Here is a 16,618-nt window from a genome sequence, read left to right as displayed (position 1 = left end):
CTGGTACTAATTCAAAACATCAGTTATTAACAACATACAAATATGTATACCGGTACTAATTCCAAACATCAGTTATTAACAACATACAAATATATATTTCGGTACTAATTCAAAACATCAGTTACTAACAACATCCAAATATGTATACTGGTACTAATTCAAAACATTAGTTATTAACAACATGTAAACATGTATACTTGGACACGGTAGCACTTTAAAACATCAGTTATTAACAATATACAAATATGTATACCAGGAAACGGTACTAATTCAAAACTTCAGCTACTAACAACATGTAAACATTTACAAAGAGTTGATTAAGTTATATTAAAACGATTTCGAATGCGCAAATCAGCAAGTCGCGTGACAACTACAGCCGATATGAAGTCGCAGTGAAACAGAATATATATCAAAACTAAATTTTGACATCGTTTGGCATTCTATAAGTAGTATCATTTCACCAAAAATGTTGTCGCTTTTGGATCGGTTATGTAACAACTCTTTTAAACGCAAAATATTAATACGCACAAATCATAATGGTGTGTTTAGAGAGAATCGGGAATTTAGAATTTCCAGGACGGGGATATCTGTTGTATTTAATAGCATTGGAAAAACAAAGGAATATATATCAAATTATGAAACCAAAAACATTCAGAAAGAAATCTCAACAAGTCATTCCCCAGTCATGATAAGCAAAGTGTGAAGTCTTGTAACAGGTGAGAGGATACGAACACAAAGGTCAGTAACAAAAATCATCCATATGTCCCAAACAAAAGTACACAAAATAATTAAAAAGGATTTCCATCTGGAAACGAGGCCAACAGAGTATTGTTTCGTCAAGATAAGGCTTCCAGTCATACCTCCAGTTCAATTGTCGCATACCTCAAGCAAGCAGCTGGGAAAAGAAACGGGTGTTCCTGCTATTCCGTACGAAGACATACCGGTTCAGTTGCCGGTTGCAGCGACTATGGATTTCTCCGAAATCGAACTATTGAAATGGGCACTGGGAAACCGTCGTCCTCAAACACTATGTGGATTATAGAAAGCAACCAGAAAGGATTTGTGTGCTTTGGACTTGAAAGGCTTAGAACGGAGTCGTTTGCAAAGGAGGCTATTCAGCAGGGCTATTGTCAAGATGCATGGTCATCAGATAGAGCATAAGCCGGCCATAGCGACATGGACTGTAACGACGTGGTGAAACTCCAAAATCGTTTTAGTATAAGGTACTCAATCTCTATAAACATGGACGTGGTAGCAATTCAAAACTTCAGTTACCAACAACAAGTAAACATGTATACTTTGACACGATAGTTATTCCAAACTCCAGTTACTAACATTGTGACAACATGTATAACTGGACACAAAGATTCGTCGAGACAGAGAATGAAGCTGGAAAATCATCAAAAAGCGCTAAAGATGCGAGGAATATTTCCTTTATAAATTATCAGTTCTTCATCGTTCCAGGAATTGTATCTGTAATTATCGTTGTCAAACATCTCCCCTTTTCAAAGGACAAACCTAATTCTTTGGAACAATATGTGATAAGAAAATGAAGAGGGAAACGAACTTCCGTCAGTCTAGTATCATGGCTGGGTTTTCGATCAGCTGCCCGCATGACGGTACCTTTACGTACGACCAGCCACTTGCCTTGACACCAGTCTAAGTTACTTCAAAAAATGACAGAAGATTTTGCATATGTGGGAGTTAACTGTATCCTGTTCAGTACAAGACAGTATTGACAGTAGACAAAACGAATAGCGTGATTCATAACATACCTCGTATCTCACCATCTCTAGACGTACTGAACAGAATCAAAAGCACTAATTAACTTGAAAGTTTATAAATTATAGTCAAATTAAAGAGTAAAGTAACCAATCGTACACTGTGTTTGTGCATGGTGATAAATAAACATTCGCTATATAGGTCTCAAGAGGTTTAAGTATATATTTCGTTATTCATAAATACGTGGAAGTCACAAATAAGTATCATTACGTTTGTAAGATGCGAAAGGTCTGAAAGTTAAAATTTAACACTCACTTCGTATCATACAACTTAATGAAATTTTAAATTAAATTTTGAAAGAAGTGTATTACCTGCATATGTCACTATGGGTGTTCACCGCGTTTTAACTACTATATGTTTTTGTGATTTTATTTTCGGTCTGTTCATCAAACCCGGATTTTAGCGTTGTAAACTTACCGATGACCCATCGGGGGACTTGTCTAGTATGTATTCTGTACGATTAATGGTACTGAAACGGTTTTAATAACAAAACAAACGAAATACTTTTTCTCACATTTTTACAATTCCCGCTAAATTCATAAAAGTCAGGTCACAGTTAGTAAAGTATATCGTGAAGATTAGACGTGAGGCGGCGGGTGCTACTCATAAATTGTACTCTTTCTTGCCAACAGTTCAAAATTAGGAATGGCTGTGTCAGAACTTTCAGGCCTCTAATCTGGCTTTTAGCTCGTGTGTCGCATAAGGTATCTTTCAGGTTGAAAATGTTCAAATTCCGCTTTTAAAATAATATTAACATGACGCAGATAACTCAACATCCGCTTCCCCATTGGTTAAAAATCGGTTTTTGATACTCACGGTGGGCAGAGCACAGCTAGCCCATTGTGTAGCTTTGTGCTTTACAACAAATAAATAAATAAATATTTCAACATGAAGACTTGCGATTTTTTTCTCCCTGTATTTCTCTAAAGTTTTGAATCATCTTTTCCCTTCAGAAATAGGTTTTGTTGTCGAGGGGTAGTTATAGTCACCTTTCCTAGAATGGTAAGAAATTGAATATTTGAAAAGGACACTTTCTTAAAACTTAGGCACGCATGAGGGACTTCATGTCCTACCTTTTACTCTCCTGTCTTATCGCACACTTTGTCCTTGAGATACATGTCCGTATCGTGTGTATGTTAGTAAAAAAGCGTCGAACTGGTCTACCAAATACTGTACGACATTTCTTAGATCCTAAGAATCGTCACTTAACGATGTTTTTCACGTATACCGGTACCGCTGCATTTTTAAGTACAGTATATCGTGATAATTAAAATTAGTGAATTTAACCTTCTCACCCTATATTAATAACCAGTTTTAAGGCATCAGTGTGTTTGTAAAATAAGACGTAGTTGATCACGTGGTAATACGCTTCTCTCTCTTCTCTGAATTGCCACGCGTTCTTCGACGCTCATCAGACTTCGTGCCATTCCTCATTTCAGCAAAAAGTTTCGTTTAAGTTAGTACTATTATCATATAATAACTCAATGTTAAGTATAGCGGAAAGTTCTGCTTACGCGATTGGTTTGGTTTGTTATGAATTTCGCGCAAAGCTACACAAGGGCTATCTGCACTCTCCGTCCCTAATCTAGCAGTGTAAGATTAGAGGGAAAGACAGCTAGCCATCACCACCCACCGCCAACTCTTTTACCAACGAATAGTGGGATTGACCGTCACATTATAAAGCCCCCGCGGCTGAAAGGGCAAGCATGTTATGATCAGAAAGTAACGAATATTTATTAAATAAATGGGTAATGACTCCTATAACATGTTTAACTTACAAAGAAAAACCATACATTTAGGTAAAGTTATCGACGATTCAAAACTCCAAAGTTTACTAGATATAACATACATTGTGCTTTTCCAAACCACTGCCAGTTTAGACGACACTAATAGCCCCCCCCCCCAGCGGCACAGCGGTATGTCTCCGGACTTACAACGCTAGAAACCGGGTTTCGATACCCGTGGTGGGCAGAGCACAGATAGCCCATTGTGTAGCTTTGTACTTAACTTCAAACAAACGACACTAATATTTGAATGTTTAATTTTCTTAATGTGGAAACTTCTACTCTGACACACCTGAATTTGTTTCAGTTAAGATTAATGACTAAACAAGACGCGAGAGGGTTTCTTGTTTGTTTTTTGATTAATGTCGCTCTCTTAACTCCACCGTTCATTTTTTTTTTCGTTATTCATTCCTTTTTTTTCGGGTCCTTAAACGAGCGCACGAGTTACATAAAATTAAGTTTTAAAAATAGAAAAGTTCTAGTCTCTCAAGAACGTTTTTTATTTTATTTTTTAAACGTGTGTACGTTAGTAAAACGTCTTCGCGCTTAATGATATACCGCAACATATCCCCAGTGTCATGAGGAGCGGACTCTCTGAAACCAACAAAGAAGTCATTTGAAAGAGAATCATACCGCATGTTATCGCGATGTATCAGAGCCATAACTAGCTACGAGGATACCGAGGTCATAACCTCGGTTGTTTTTTGGGCCTCCTTCACTCAGTCAGTCACACACACACACACACACACACACACATGTATATATAATTGGAAGTTATAGCTTGAAACCGAACTTTGACCTCCATAGAATATTGGCTCTGGCTCCGGTGATGCGATGCATATATATATATATATTATTTGTATTGTAAACAGTCATCATTCGCGTTCTTATTTCTGATTTTAATATGCATTACAGGATGATTTAGTTTAGTTTAGTCTTCATCTAATTAAGCAGATGCAGGCGTGGGGTCATGTTAGCAATAAATGTACAATAACGTCGTCATATTTTATACCATACCTTTCCCCATCCCCCTGGTCTTCTCTGCTTAGTATTTGATTGGTCCATTTCTAGACAAAGGCAATTCACAAGTTGGATGTTCATTGTTAAAGAAACTTTCATCATTATTCTATAAATGTTAAGACGGGCACGGCTTAATGGTTCGTGTGCCAGGCTGGGAACCTATGATTCACGGTTCATGTCCCGTTACCGCGGTCATTGGTGTATTATAAGAACGATGATCAAATCCATTTATTAGATTACAGTAGCCCAAGAGTTGGTGGTGGGTGCTGATGATTAGCTGCCTTTCCTCTAGCTCCAAATTAGGGGCGGCTAGCTCAGAGAACCCTTACTTCGCTTTGCCCGAGTATCCGAAACAAACAAACCTACACGTGCTCATTAGTATCAGTTTACTCTAGCAACAGCTCGTGTAAAAACTTTTCGCTGATAACAGTAGTTGTCGTACAAAAGTCGAGCACAAGTCTCCAGCTCAGTTTCTAGGCTGAATACTCGCATTGTGGGCTCAGTGGAATTCTGTAATTAGTACAATTGTACGATTGTTAATGCACTCTTTGGTTTCTAGAGTGAAGTTTTATGTTTCGACACTCTATATACTAACCAGCACTGATTCGTAGTTAGTATGTTTTGAGTTAATACGCTACAGTAATGGTGCTGAAAAACACGGCGATTCTGCATAGTTTCCAAGGCTTCGCCTTACACAATTAGTAAAATTGCTGGCTCTGTATTGAAGTAACATACAAATAAGTTTTCACAAAATGACGTGCACAAACATACACACATAAGCATATATATATATATTTCACATTGTTAACTAAACTTTTTACGAACATGCGAATTTGGAGAAATCTTAACAGTTTCGATCTTGCAATAGTAAAGTTTTTTTTTTCTGTACAGATATCTAATGGTTGTTTTTTTATGTTATCAAACATAAACATTTAAGTTCAACACTCCACACCAGACATATTTAGAACTTTCAGTTCTCGTGACTTTTGAAAGATTTAAACAGTCTTTCTCCAAGCAAATTTCACGAATCTGTCTGAAACGGGTAAGAAGCGTTACGATAAGATGTTCACTGTAGTACAGTATATATAACTGTATATATTTCATAATACACCTAGAATAGGATAAATCTATACCAACTTATTGTCTCTGTTGTAGTGTGTAGAATGTTTAATTACCAATGACGGTAGGTAGCTCAACGGTAAGTTCATAACGCTAAAAATCAGGCTACGATCCTTGCGGTGGCAAAATTAGACAGCTTATTTTGCGCTCAACCACAAAACCACCTTTCAGAAGGAAACTAACCATAACTGGTAAGGACTAAAAAGTTACTTATAAATAAATAAATCTTATATAACTGACAATAATGTCACAAATCAACACACACGAAAAATGGAATTTAAACTGATTAGAATGCATTAAATCACCAGTTAGGTGTCTTTACTCTAAAATGATGTTTTCAACGTAAATGTTTGGTTTGAACAAAATGAATGTATAAAACGTTAATGGTGAAGAAGAATGTACTTAGTTTTACAGTTTCTTATTTCTTCAGTCTGGAAATAAAATTTCATCGCTATTTTATCTGAAATTAACATGTCTAGTGATTGTTTGTAGTTAAGTACAAAACTGCACAATGGGCTATCTGTTCTCTTCCCACCACGGGTATAGAAACCCAGTTTCTAACGTTGTAAGTCCGCTGTGCCACTGAGGGGCTGGTGTTGAGTGTAAGCCCAGTAATAATTTCCTTTTCGTAAAATGGAAAAATAACCTCAAATATATACGACACCCAAGTTAAGGTATAAGAAATCATTTCTTCTCAAGGTCAAAAATAATTTATTCTTTTGTTTTTGATCCGTCTAAAGAAACATAAGTGACTGCTGAATACATTTTGTAATTTAACAGTTGGAAACAATAATATTTACACGGAATTCGATCCTTACCTGTTGGTGGGAATTCACGAGGTTTGTATCAGGCACCGACCGGTATCCTTCAACTATTTGTCGAAATGTTGTAGCATGGTATTGTATTTCACCGTGAAGCGAGGCGATTTGCGTGAGCAGGAGTTGCTCTCGTTGTCCAAAAAAATCTGCAAGTTTATGAAGTTCATATTCCAAGTTAGAAATTTTATTCTGTTGTATATAAACCAGCTTTTGTAATGATTCCACACAGTCGTGAACTAACATCGTCGGCGGACCTTGCTGGTCGCTTTCCGGGTTTCCCCCCGCTACACAAAATCCACTCTCTCCCTGTTGCTCTCGGCCTGGATGTGAGCTAGCTTCTAGGTGAGGTTTGACCTCGTTACGCTGGCCTGGTTTTTCGGGAAACATTTTATGATATTAATTTGAAACAATTTGTGTAAATAAATAAGAGTTAGAGCGAGTTCATTTTTTACTTGTGGCTTTCAAATGTAAGTACAGCATAGTACAGCACAACTTGATGGAAGGTAAGTTTTGGGTAAAAAAAAAAAGATCATCATAAGTTATTCAGAAGTCAAATATCAATTCAATAATATTGATTTCTTAGTTGTTTAGCACAACGAATAACAGGACCTGGTTATTCAGTCACCGATAAACACCACAGCGTAGACGTCCTCTCTTCTAGTCCTTGCAAAGATGACAGCTGACGCCACGCGATCTCGCTTTCACGCGCCGGCGCCCACGTGACAGACAACATTGTTGCCGCATGCGCCAACTTATGTCAGAAGCAAACAAGAACTTGAACGCCCATTCTAAGGACCATCATTAGAGCTTATATTGCTAAATCTTAAAAATGCGTGACAATAAACAACGTATATTCTGCTTGCAAACATCCAACTTTGTAGATAAAAAAATTCTTAAATTAAGCTCTTACCCTAATTATTTTTTATTCTATTTCAGTTTTTGCTAATAACAAAAACCAAGTTTAATTCTTACATTTTTTAATTAGTAACAACAAAATAGAATGTTTAAAAATTATTTTAGAATAGGGCCGATGCCATTATGGATGTTTCTAGGATAATTCACTAGAAAATTTGTTTCATTAACCCTTTTATCCGTCATTAAATTTTACAAATCAAGCGGTGTTACTTTCAGAGTTGATCAAGTTCCACTACAGAACTGTAGTACTAAGATTATATTAGTTCTGATCAGAATCCTGTGAACACTAGTACTAAGATTACATTGGCTCTAATGAGAATCTAGTGAACAGTATAACCGAACAAATAGCGACAATTCCAAATACACATAAATATAAATATTTCTTATTGTTTTCAGTTTCCTTTTCTCTAAACAGGTCGATTTAATATTTAAAGGTTTTATTCATAGATGCTTGTTTATCAGACAGACGTGTTTTTATGTATGTTTCATTTAATATTCTGTTTTTTATAAGCGGATGCTATCCAACGAAATATTTGCAAGGATTTATCCTGAGTTGCTTATTCATCCGCTGGACATCTACGTATATGTCCTAGAATTTTAATTTTTTTTTCTAAGCGGAGGCTTTTTAATGAGATATTTACAAGGTATTATTCAGAAGTGTGGTGAGATATTTACAAGGTATTATTCAGAAGTGTGGTGAGATATTTACAAGGTATCATTCCGGAGTGTGGTGAGATATTTACAAGGTATTATTCAGAAGTGTGGTAAGATATTTACAAGGTATTATTCCGGAGTGTGGTGAGATATTTACAAGGTATTATTCAGAAGTGTGGTGAGATATTTACAAGGTATTATTCAGAAGTGTGGTGAGATATTTACAAGGTATTATTCAGAAGTGTGGTGAGATATTTACAAGGTATTATTCCGGAGTGTGGTGAGATATTTACAAGGTATTATTCAGAAGTGTGGTGAGATATTTACAAGGTATTATTCAGAAGTGTGGTGAGATATTTACAAGGTATTATTCAGGAGTGTGGTGAGATATTTACAAGGTATTATTCAGAAGTGTGGTGAGATATTTACAATGTTCTTCTCCGAGTTCCTTCGATCAACTAGACATTTTTCATACGTATCTTTCAGTTATTTTGTTTTGTCTTTTTCTTAAACAAGGTCGATTTGTTGAGGTATTTACAAGGTTCTTCTCCGAGTCCTTTGTCGATCCACTAGACATGTTCCGTACTTATCTCTCAGTATTTTCAGTTCTTTTGTTTTTGTTTTTTTTTAACAGGGTCGATTTGTTGAGGTGTTTACAAGGTTCTTCTCCGAGGTGTTTGTTGAACCACTATACATTTTTCTTATACACTTATCAGTATTTTGAATTGTTTTTGTTTTACCTAAACAGGACCAATTTGATGAGATATTTACCAGATATGAGGTGCTTGTTCATCCGTTGGGTATTTTATTGGGATGCACGGGTAGTAAAATTTGGCCGAATACGGGAGCCAGGTACCCGGTCACTAAACTTCGGCCGGGACCGGGTGTCAACCGGGACCGGGTTTTCCCCTTGCCCCCCCCTAAAAAATAACACTTACAATAATTAGAAACAAAAACAAAATTGAAGTTTACTACATTTAACCGAATAATCACCAACAGAAAATTCAAGTTTTGCTTTCAACTTTCAATGCCTAGCCCCAACTTCTCAAACCCTAACCCCTATTGTTCTCAAAACCCCCACCTTCCTCAGAAATCCACTTCTCAAGCCATGCCTGTTATTAACCCCTATTGTTCTCTGAATCCCCGACTTTCAGCGGATGGTCAGTTTTTGTTGCTCGGACCACGTTTTTTTATAACTAAACCAATTATTGACTGTAACTTTCAGAACCGCGTTAGATACCACATAGATCAGGGCTTGGATGCCTAACTTCAACATTCGGCCGGACCCGAGTGTTACCGGGTGGCCTAGTACCCGGCCGGGGCCGAATATCTGGTAGTATTGTATATATATATATATATACCTCAGTATTTTCAATAATTTTTGCCTTAATAGGGTTGATTTGATATGATTTCTAAAAAAACTTTATTTATAAGTAAACAGGAGTTATCAGTGTCGTAGATCTTAAAATGTTTTTTTTTTCTTTTTACATTTTCTGTTGCTAAGCGATGATCTCATATCTATCAAAGTGAATATATAAAGACTCCAGTTAATTTCTTACATGCATAGGTAAATAACCCTATAAAACTGACATAATAACACCTTCGTTTACTTTGGACCTTTTTTGTTTTTACATTTTCTGTTGCTAAGCGATGATCTCATATCTATCAAAGTGAATATATAAAGACTCCAGTTAATTTCTTACATGCATAGGTAAATAACCCTATAAAACTGACATAATAACACCTTCGTTTACTTTGGACCTTTTTTGTTTTATTACAGAGAATAGTAAATACGACTTTGGTAACTAAGCAACGTGCATGGAACAAGTAACAACAGTTTAAAACCGTCTTGAAGGACTAGAGTGGTCTCATGAGTGAATCAATCTTTATAAGTTGTAAAAAATATATAAAGCACTGTTTACTTTTTTTCTGCTCCTATTCTGCGATGCAGGCCCGGCATAGCCAGGTGGTTAGGGCGCTCGACTCGTAATCTGAGGGTCGTGGATTCGAATCCCCGTCACACCAAACATGCCAACCTCCGCCTTTGCCTGGTCCCGAGTCCAGGATGAGAAAGGAGGAAGGTTGGGCGCGGAGCTAGCAACTCCACCCCCGTAAAAACCAACCTGCTACAAGTAACTGCAACAACAAGTTCCGTTGGGAGGTGTTGTTGCGGCCCTATGCTCTACTGGGAGTTTACAGGAATAAATAAAAAAAAAATCCTGCGATGGCGTGTCCTACATATACTCTGTACCTAACTTAGAACACAGACTTTTCAGTGTAATATAGAGTAGAATTTGTAACAACTCTTTTTGTGTAAGTGTACCGTTTTTAAGAAATCACAATTTTATATTTTAGACCAATTACAATAATCATTTTTACAAATTCACATTATATATTTCTTTCTTTTGATGAAGAAGACTTAAATTTTTATTTTATATATAATGGCATAAACAATCATATAATACAGTAATTATCGTATAGTAAGAAAATACACTTTTTGTAAAAAAAAAAAAAATAGTTTCGCACACTAAAATTGATTATTTTTAAAGAATTATCCCATATTTATAAAAAAAGAATCACACGCTCTTTGTATATATTGAATCTGAACGTGATGTGAGAAATGTGGAGAACAAGGAGGGTGATATCGGGTCTATAGAGCCTGAGTTATTCCCATTAATTTTTGAGAGGCCTCCGCCTACTTCTATAGGAAAAAGGCAGCGCCAGATACGAGATGAGTGAATACATTTCACACCTCCTGCCACCACACAAGATCGCGCCTGTCTTCTAACGTTCAAACTTTCCGTGTATGTACTCACTGCTTCCCAATCTCACAATAGCTAGTCATGGGTCCCCTAGTTAATTACAACAGGCTTCAAATTAGATATGGTCCATAAATTTTATAGTTCAAAATGATTCTATACTGTGCAAAATATTCGCGTCGGAAGAGGGGAGGGGAATAGTGCAAGTGTGTTTATATATATGCATCTAAGTGTGGAGCAGCTAGCACTGTTCCATGTATGGGGAATCATATATTATACTTAGAGATTCGAACCAACCGTTCTTCTACATCGGTATCTACAATAAGGAACTGGTAGCGCACGCGGCATGGAACATCTTCCTACAACAGCTTTACCGTGAAAATCACGTGCATACAAACACCCTGCTGTTTTGTGTCCACATACAGAAAGTGAGAACAATGCCATCCCTGGGTATAGTCAATATATAACTATGTCTTTAGAACAGTATTGAGCAAACACAGTGACACGTGCAAACTATGTGTAGGCCTAAGTTTTAAATTTGAATATCACCTCTAAACAAACAGTCTTCCTATACACATAAAAGTACTTGATAATACAGGAGCATAAAACTGCGAGAAAGTCAAATACTTCTATTCAACACCTAAATAGACGGTTTATCTGAGTCATCTAATCTTTAATAACACTGATTATCAAAATAAAATAGCGCAAAATTTTAAAATTCTTGTTTTTAAATCCTTCTCAACTTTAATAGAAAGAGTTAGTGTGGCTACTGACATGTAAACACTCTTGTGTCTTTGGTTTGAAAACTACTAAATAGTTCTATCTTTAAATTACAAATGTTTGAAAAAATATTACAATTTCTACTGTTTCTCCTGCAAAGCTACATCAATAGCGTGTTCGCAGGAACTTATATTAATTTGTTACAATCATTTCAAAGGACAGAAAAATTTATGAAATAGATTTAACATGACCAACTTGTAGATAGAGCCACACAACTGTAAAAAAAACACGTGTGAGTTACGCGGGGAATTACACTTGTTTAAAAAATATCCATAATATAAAAAAAAAGCTAAGTCACTGAAACACAGCAAACAACTTGAGAAAAACTAGGGCTCGTTGTATTTGGTTCATGATACAAGTCTTCTTGTAGCTTTGTGTTTTTAAGAAGAGCGGCAACGAGAAAACTAAATAACAGGTGAAGACAATATTCTCGGAGGCGAAAAAAATAAGAAATAACTATTAATTCATGGGATTAGTATCACAGAATCAGCGCCACTAGTATTTGGTTTTCTTTGTTAAACACAAAGCTACATACTGAACTATCTGTGCTCTACCCACCGAGGGTTTCGAAACCTGATACTTGGCATTATAAACCCTTAGACTTACCACTGTTGGGCTACTACTACAACTAATAATGTATATATACATATTAGTAAAAACAATATCAGAGTGAAAGTTAAAACTTATCTGCTATTACAGATTATCTTGTTTGTGTTTTAGAGTAAAGTTGTACAGTATGTTATGTGCGCTGGATCAACAGCAGAGATCGAACCCAAATTATAGCATATAACCCATTAAACTTACTGCTAAGCCATCGCGTGACTCATGTTTGTTAACACGGAGCAAGTCGTAAATAAAGACGAACAATTAAAGCGAGTAAGTAACTGTAACGGATAATCCCTGAATATCAATATGTAGACGCGTTACACATTGAACTCCATCAACCACTCTCTGACGTTTAATAACGAAAGGGAGATGGAAAAGGGAAATACGTTACTTTGTTTTCAGAGTCATAATAAGTACCAACGTATGAGACGATCCGCTATATCTGTTACTACGTTTATTAAAAATATGAATAATTTACTTCTATTGAATAAGTTGAAGATGGGCTTAATTACGTGTTTTTTAAGCAATGTGAACATATAAACAGATATATAAGTATTTATTTGATAGGATATTTAAATTATATATAAATGTCAAGCAGATGCCCTTACGTTTCTAAGCTACTACCGTTAATCTAAGCAAAACATCTATAAGTATATCTTTACAAGAACCTGGTAATGCAAAAATGATTGTTTTATTTTTTTTACCTAGGAACAAAACGTAAAATTTGAATATATGCTCTACCCTCTTATGGAATTTTTTTTCTTTTAATAGTTTAGAATTGCATGTTTTGTTAGACAATAAAAATGACTCATTGTTCTATTGTTCATTCGGAGTACAAGTATTTCAAGTGACAGTTGGTATAATAATTCTTGTTCTTGTTTAGTTAACTCTGGTGAAAAGCTTTTACACATTTCCCATTGACAAATAGGACGCCAAGAATAGACACATATCTCCTCTCATTAAACAGAAACATAATGTAAGAGATGAGACGCCGGAGATGTAAGCAAGAGAGATTTGTTTGTTATTAAGCACAAAGCTACACAATGGGCTATCTGTGCTCTGCCCACCACGGGTATCGAAACCCAGATTTTAGCGTTGTAAGTCCGCAGACACTGGGCGGCAACAAGAGAGAGTACTGAAACAAAAGTTGGGTGGTTTTGTAAAAATTAAAATGGCGTAATTATTGTTGATTAGTTTACAGCTCAAAAACAATTTGAGAATAAACATATTATGTTACAAAGTAGTTTGTTAATGTATAATACGGCTTCTCATATTTAATGAGTTACTCCTAAAATATAAAATTTATTTCTCTAACGAAATGTGTTTATTAAGAAACTAAACCGCTAGATGGCAACAGAAACAACAATAGTATTTAGTAATGGCTGGAGACGGCTTGAATGGGTAATGAAGAAAAACTTTAATATAAGTTTAACATAACAAATGTACAACGTTTACACAAGGTTTTGTCATCATCGGATAACACACATTACTTACGGCTCTGATTTAGTATCTTCACTCCTGCCCCCTGGTGATTCAATGGTAAGTCTGTATCTTCACCTTTGAGGATTTCGGCTGTTAAACACTATAAGAAGCTTTACTGACAACGCGGTCTGCTTATTACCAAGAATAACTTGTATATAAACTAGCCAAAGTACCCAGCTTTGCTCGCGTTATTAGATTGATATTTGACTGGTCGACTATGTGTGTGTGTTTTGAACCTATTTTAGGATATAACACACAGCCAAAAATATTTTCAAACATTTGTTTTTCCCAGAAATTTATAGAAGTCGTCAATTTCATTGTATAATAAAAAATCGTTGCTGTAAGTTAAGAATTGTTTATTTACATTTTAATAATATACCATTGCATGAGAGTTTCACATTACATTTTATCACAGTGTTTTGCAATTTCTTTATGATTGCAGTGCCTCAGGATAGACAATGTTGGTTGTTTTCCCATCTGGTGCCAAGAAGAAAAGGTTCTTGCCATCACCAGTTCTGGAGCAACAAACATAAAGTTGGCCATGAGAAAAGCATGGGTTTTGCAGGTTGAAACTAACAACATTGAGTGATTTTTCCCTGTGCCTTGTTGATACTAATGGCAAAGCTGAGTCGAACTAGGAACTGGAGCCGCTTGAATTGAAATGGCAAGTCAGGTGGAATATTTTGGCATATGTTTTGACCATTTTGTTATCTTACAACAGTATTCGGCAGACAACTTCCACATGTTGTTCATTCTGTAAGTGAGAATTAGAGAAAAAATTGTACTTTTTGTTAGTACTTTTGTTTTGTTTATGGGCTACAGGGTAAAACTATAAAGCAAAAAATTGGCCAAAATTTTTGAGTAAAATATAAAAAATAATACCCAGGTGCACACCCTCAGAATCCCCTTAGTATGCGTATAAAGTTTCAGGTCTCTAGATTATTTCCTTTTATGTATGTATATAGCTGGGCAAAGTGGGCATTTGCCTTCTAGTAGTCGTCAAGGGGCACCCAAATTCTAATCAAAACCACAAAAAAATGTCCAAAGTTATTCAGTGTTAACCAGTGTAAAATGCAGCTGTGTAATCCCGCCTATGCTTGTAAAGTTATTTCACTGAATGACAAGTGGCATGCAATGTTTAAAACATCACTACCTCCAGGAACCACAAAATATCCACTTATCTCAAACAATGACTTGCTAGAACCGACCCTGGAAATAACTAGATAAAAGGTTAAGTGGACCACACTACTCTCTTTATATAAGGTTATAAGGTTATATAAGGTTATAAGGTTATATAAGGGTACAAGACTCGGTTTTGCCCACTAATGATTCTCTAGGAAATCAAGTACCTTAAAATGTGTTAAGGAAGTTGAATCGCTGAAAAAAACAAATAAAGTTAATTCGAAACAGAAATTGAAATGCAAAGAGTAGAACTAAGAATACCAACTATAATGAAGATAAAATGATATAACATTTGTTTCTAATATGGAAGAGAACTGATAGTTCACATACTTTATCATGAATCACGATAGTGATTCATATTAGGGATCGCAAAGAATTGCTCCAAACCTAATAGAACGTTCGGCCAAAAAGCACCTTAAACAGTAAAGATTCAGTTCAAATAACACTTTAAAATATTTACTATTGACTGATAAGGCAGTACACGTATAAAAATGCACAAAAAAGCACGCATGTTAGCTTTACAAGGAAAAAAATCCGCTCAGAACGGCCCGTTTGTAATTATTATTATTACAAGATGAATAAAAAAATTGGGAATTTACAAACCTGCAAACATGGATTGTTAAAAAAGTTGGGAAACAAGGCAGGGGATACTGTAGACATTACCTGCCCAAACTACAAATCTTTATTTTTACTCCACCAAATGTAATTCTAGATAACAGCATGGAGCCAAAATAGGGGTTTGTATTAAGTCTTCGAGAAATTAACGTCGCGTTTTGGAACACTTTCATTAACCACCCCCAAAAAACTTACATCACGATACTAGTTAAACGAACCATCTAAACCTCATATATAATGTGTAAAGTTTAGTATACTCTAATCCCTTATAATGATGTCACACGACGAGACACACATTCAGCATGTAATGCTGTTTGAATACAATAAAGAGAAACAACGCCTCTGTAGCCACAAAGAATATCAAAGAAGCTTATGGAAATGTTTTGAACGTTCATAGGTGTCAACGATGGTTCAGTAAATTTCGTTCAGGTGACTTTAGCCTTAAAAACTGTGATGGCAGGGGCCAACATATTGGAATTGATACTGATAGTCTCAATACGCTTGTTGAGTCTAACCCAAGGCAACACACTCGTGAAATGGCCCTGGAATTGCATGTCTCTCATGAAACATTACGTAAACATCTAAGGAATATTGGAAAATTCCTTAAAGAAGGTGTTTGGATGCCTCACGAACTCTCCGATGATCATCGTTTCCAACATGTGTATGTTGCTTTTTCTCTTCTGGTGCGTAATGCGCGTGAACCATTTTTGGACAGAATTGTCACCGGTGATGAAAAATGGATTCTCTATGGGAATATTAAATGCCAAAAACAATGGCTCAGTCCTAGACAAAATCACTTTCCGATCCCAAAACCTGGACTCCATCCGCAGAAAGTGATGTTTTGCATTTGGTGAGACATCAAAGGAGTAATTCACTTCGAATTCCTCAATACTCAGGGAACTATCAACGCAGAGATCTATAGTCAGCAACTGGAATGTTTAAATCAAGCCCTTCATCAGAAACGCTCTTCATTTGTCAATGGGAAAGCTGTTATTCTTCTCCACGACAATGCACGTAAACATGTGGCACGTTTGATGCAACACAAGATTATTTCTCCAGATATGGCACCATCAGATTACCATCTTTTTCGTTTGCTGCAACA

General features: G+C 36.0%; 1 protein-coding gene across 2 annotated transcripts in view; it reads right to left on the bottom strand.

Annotated features, from left to right (window-relative positions):
* Positions 1–16,618, bottom strand: part of LOC106458428 (PDZ domain-containing protein 4-like) — a 244,386-nt gene that overhangs the window by 222,633 nt on the left and 5,135 nt on the right. The window contains exon 1 of one of the 2 annotated variants that reach the window (XM_022384643.1): positions 6,524–7,184. The exons of the other annotated variant lie outside the window; for it this stretch is intronic. Coding sequence (XP_022240351.1) covers positions 6,524–6,910 — 387 coding nt within the window. The 5' untranslated portion in view covers positions 6,911–7,184. Of the gene's footprint in view, positions 1–6,523; positions 7,185–16,618 lie in introns of those variants that run through there. 2 annotated transcript variants of the gene reach the window in all.

The sequence above is a fragment of the Limulus polyphemus genome, unplaced genomic scaffold, assembly GCF_000517525.1.
Source record: "Limulus polyphemus unplaced genomic scaffold, Limulus_polyphemus-2.1.2 Scaffold462, whole genome shotgun sequence".
Lineage (NCBI taxonomy): Eukaryota > Metazoa > Arthropoda > Merostomata > Xiphosura > Limulidae > Limulus > Limulus polyphemus.
The sequence above is the reverse complement of the archived record's forward strand: the minus strand, read 5'-3'. Positions and strand labels throughout refer to the sequence as shown.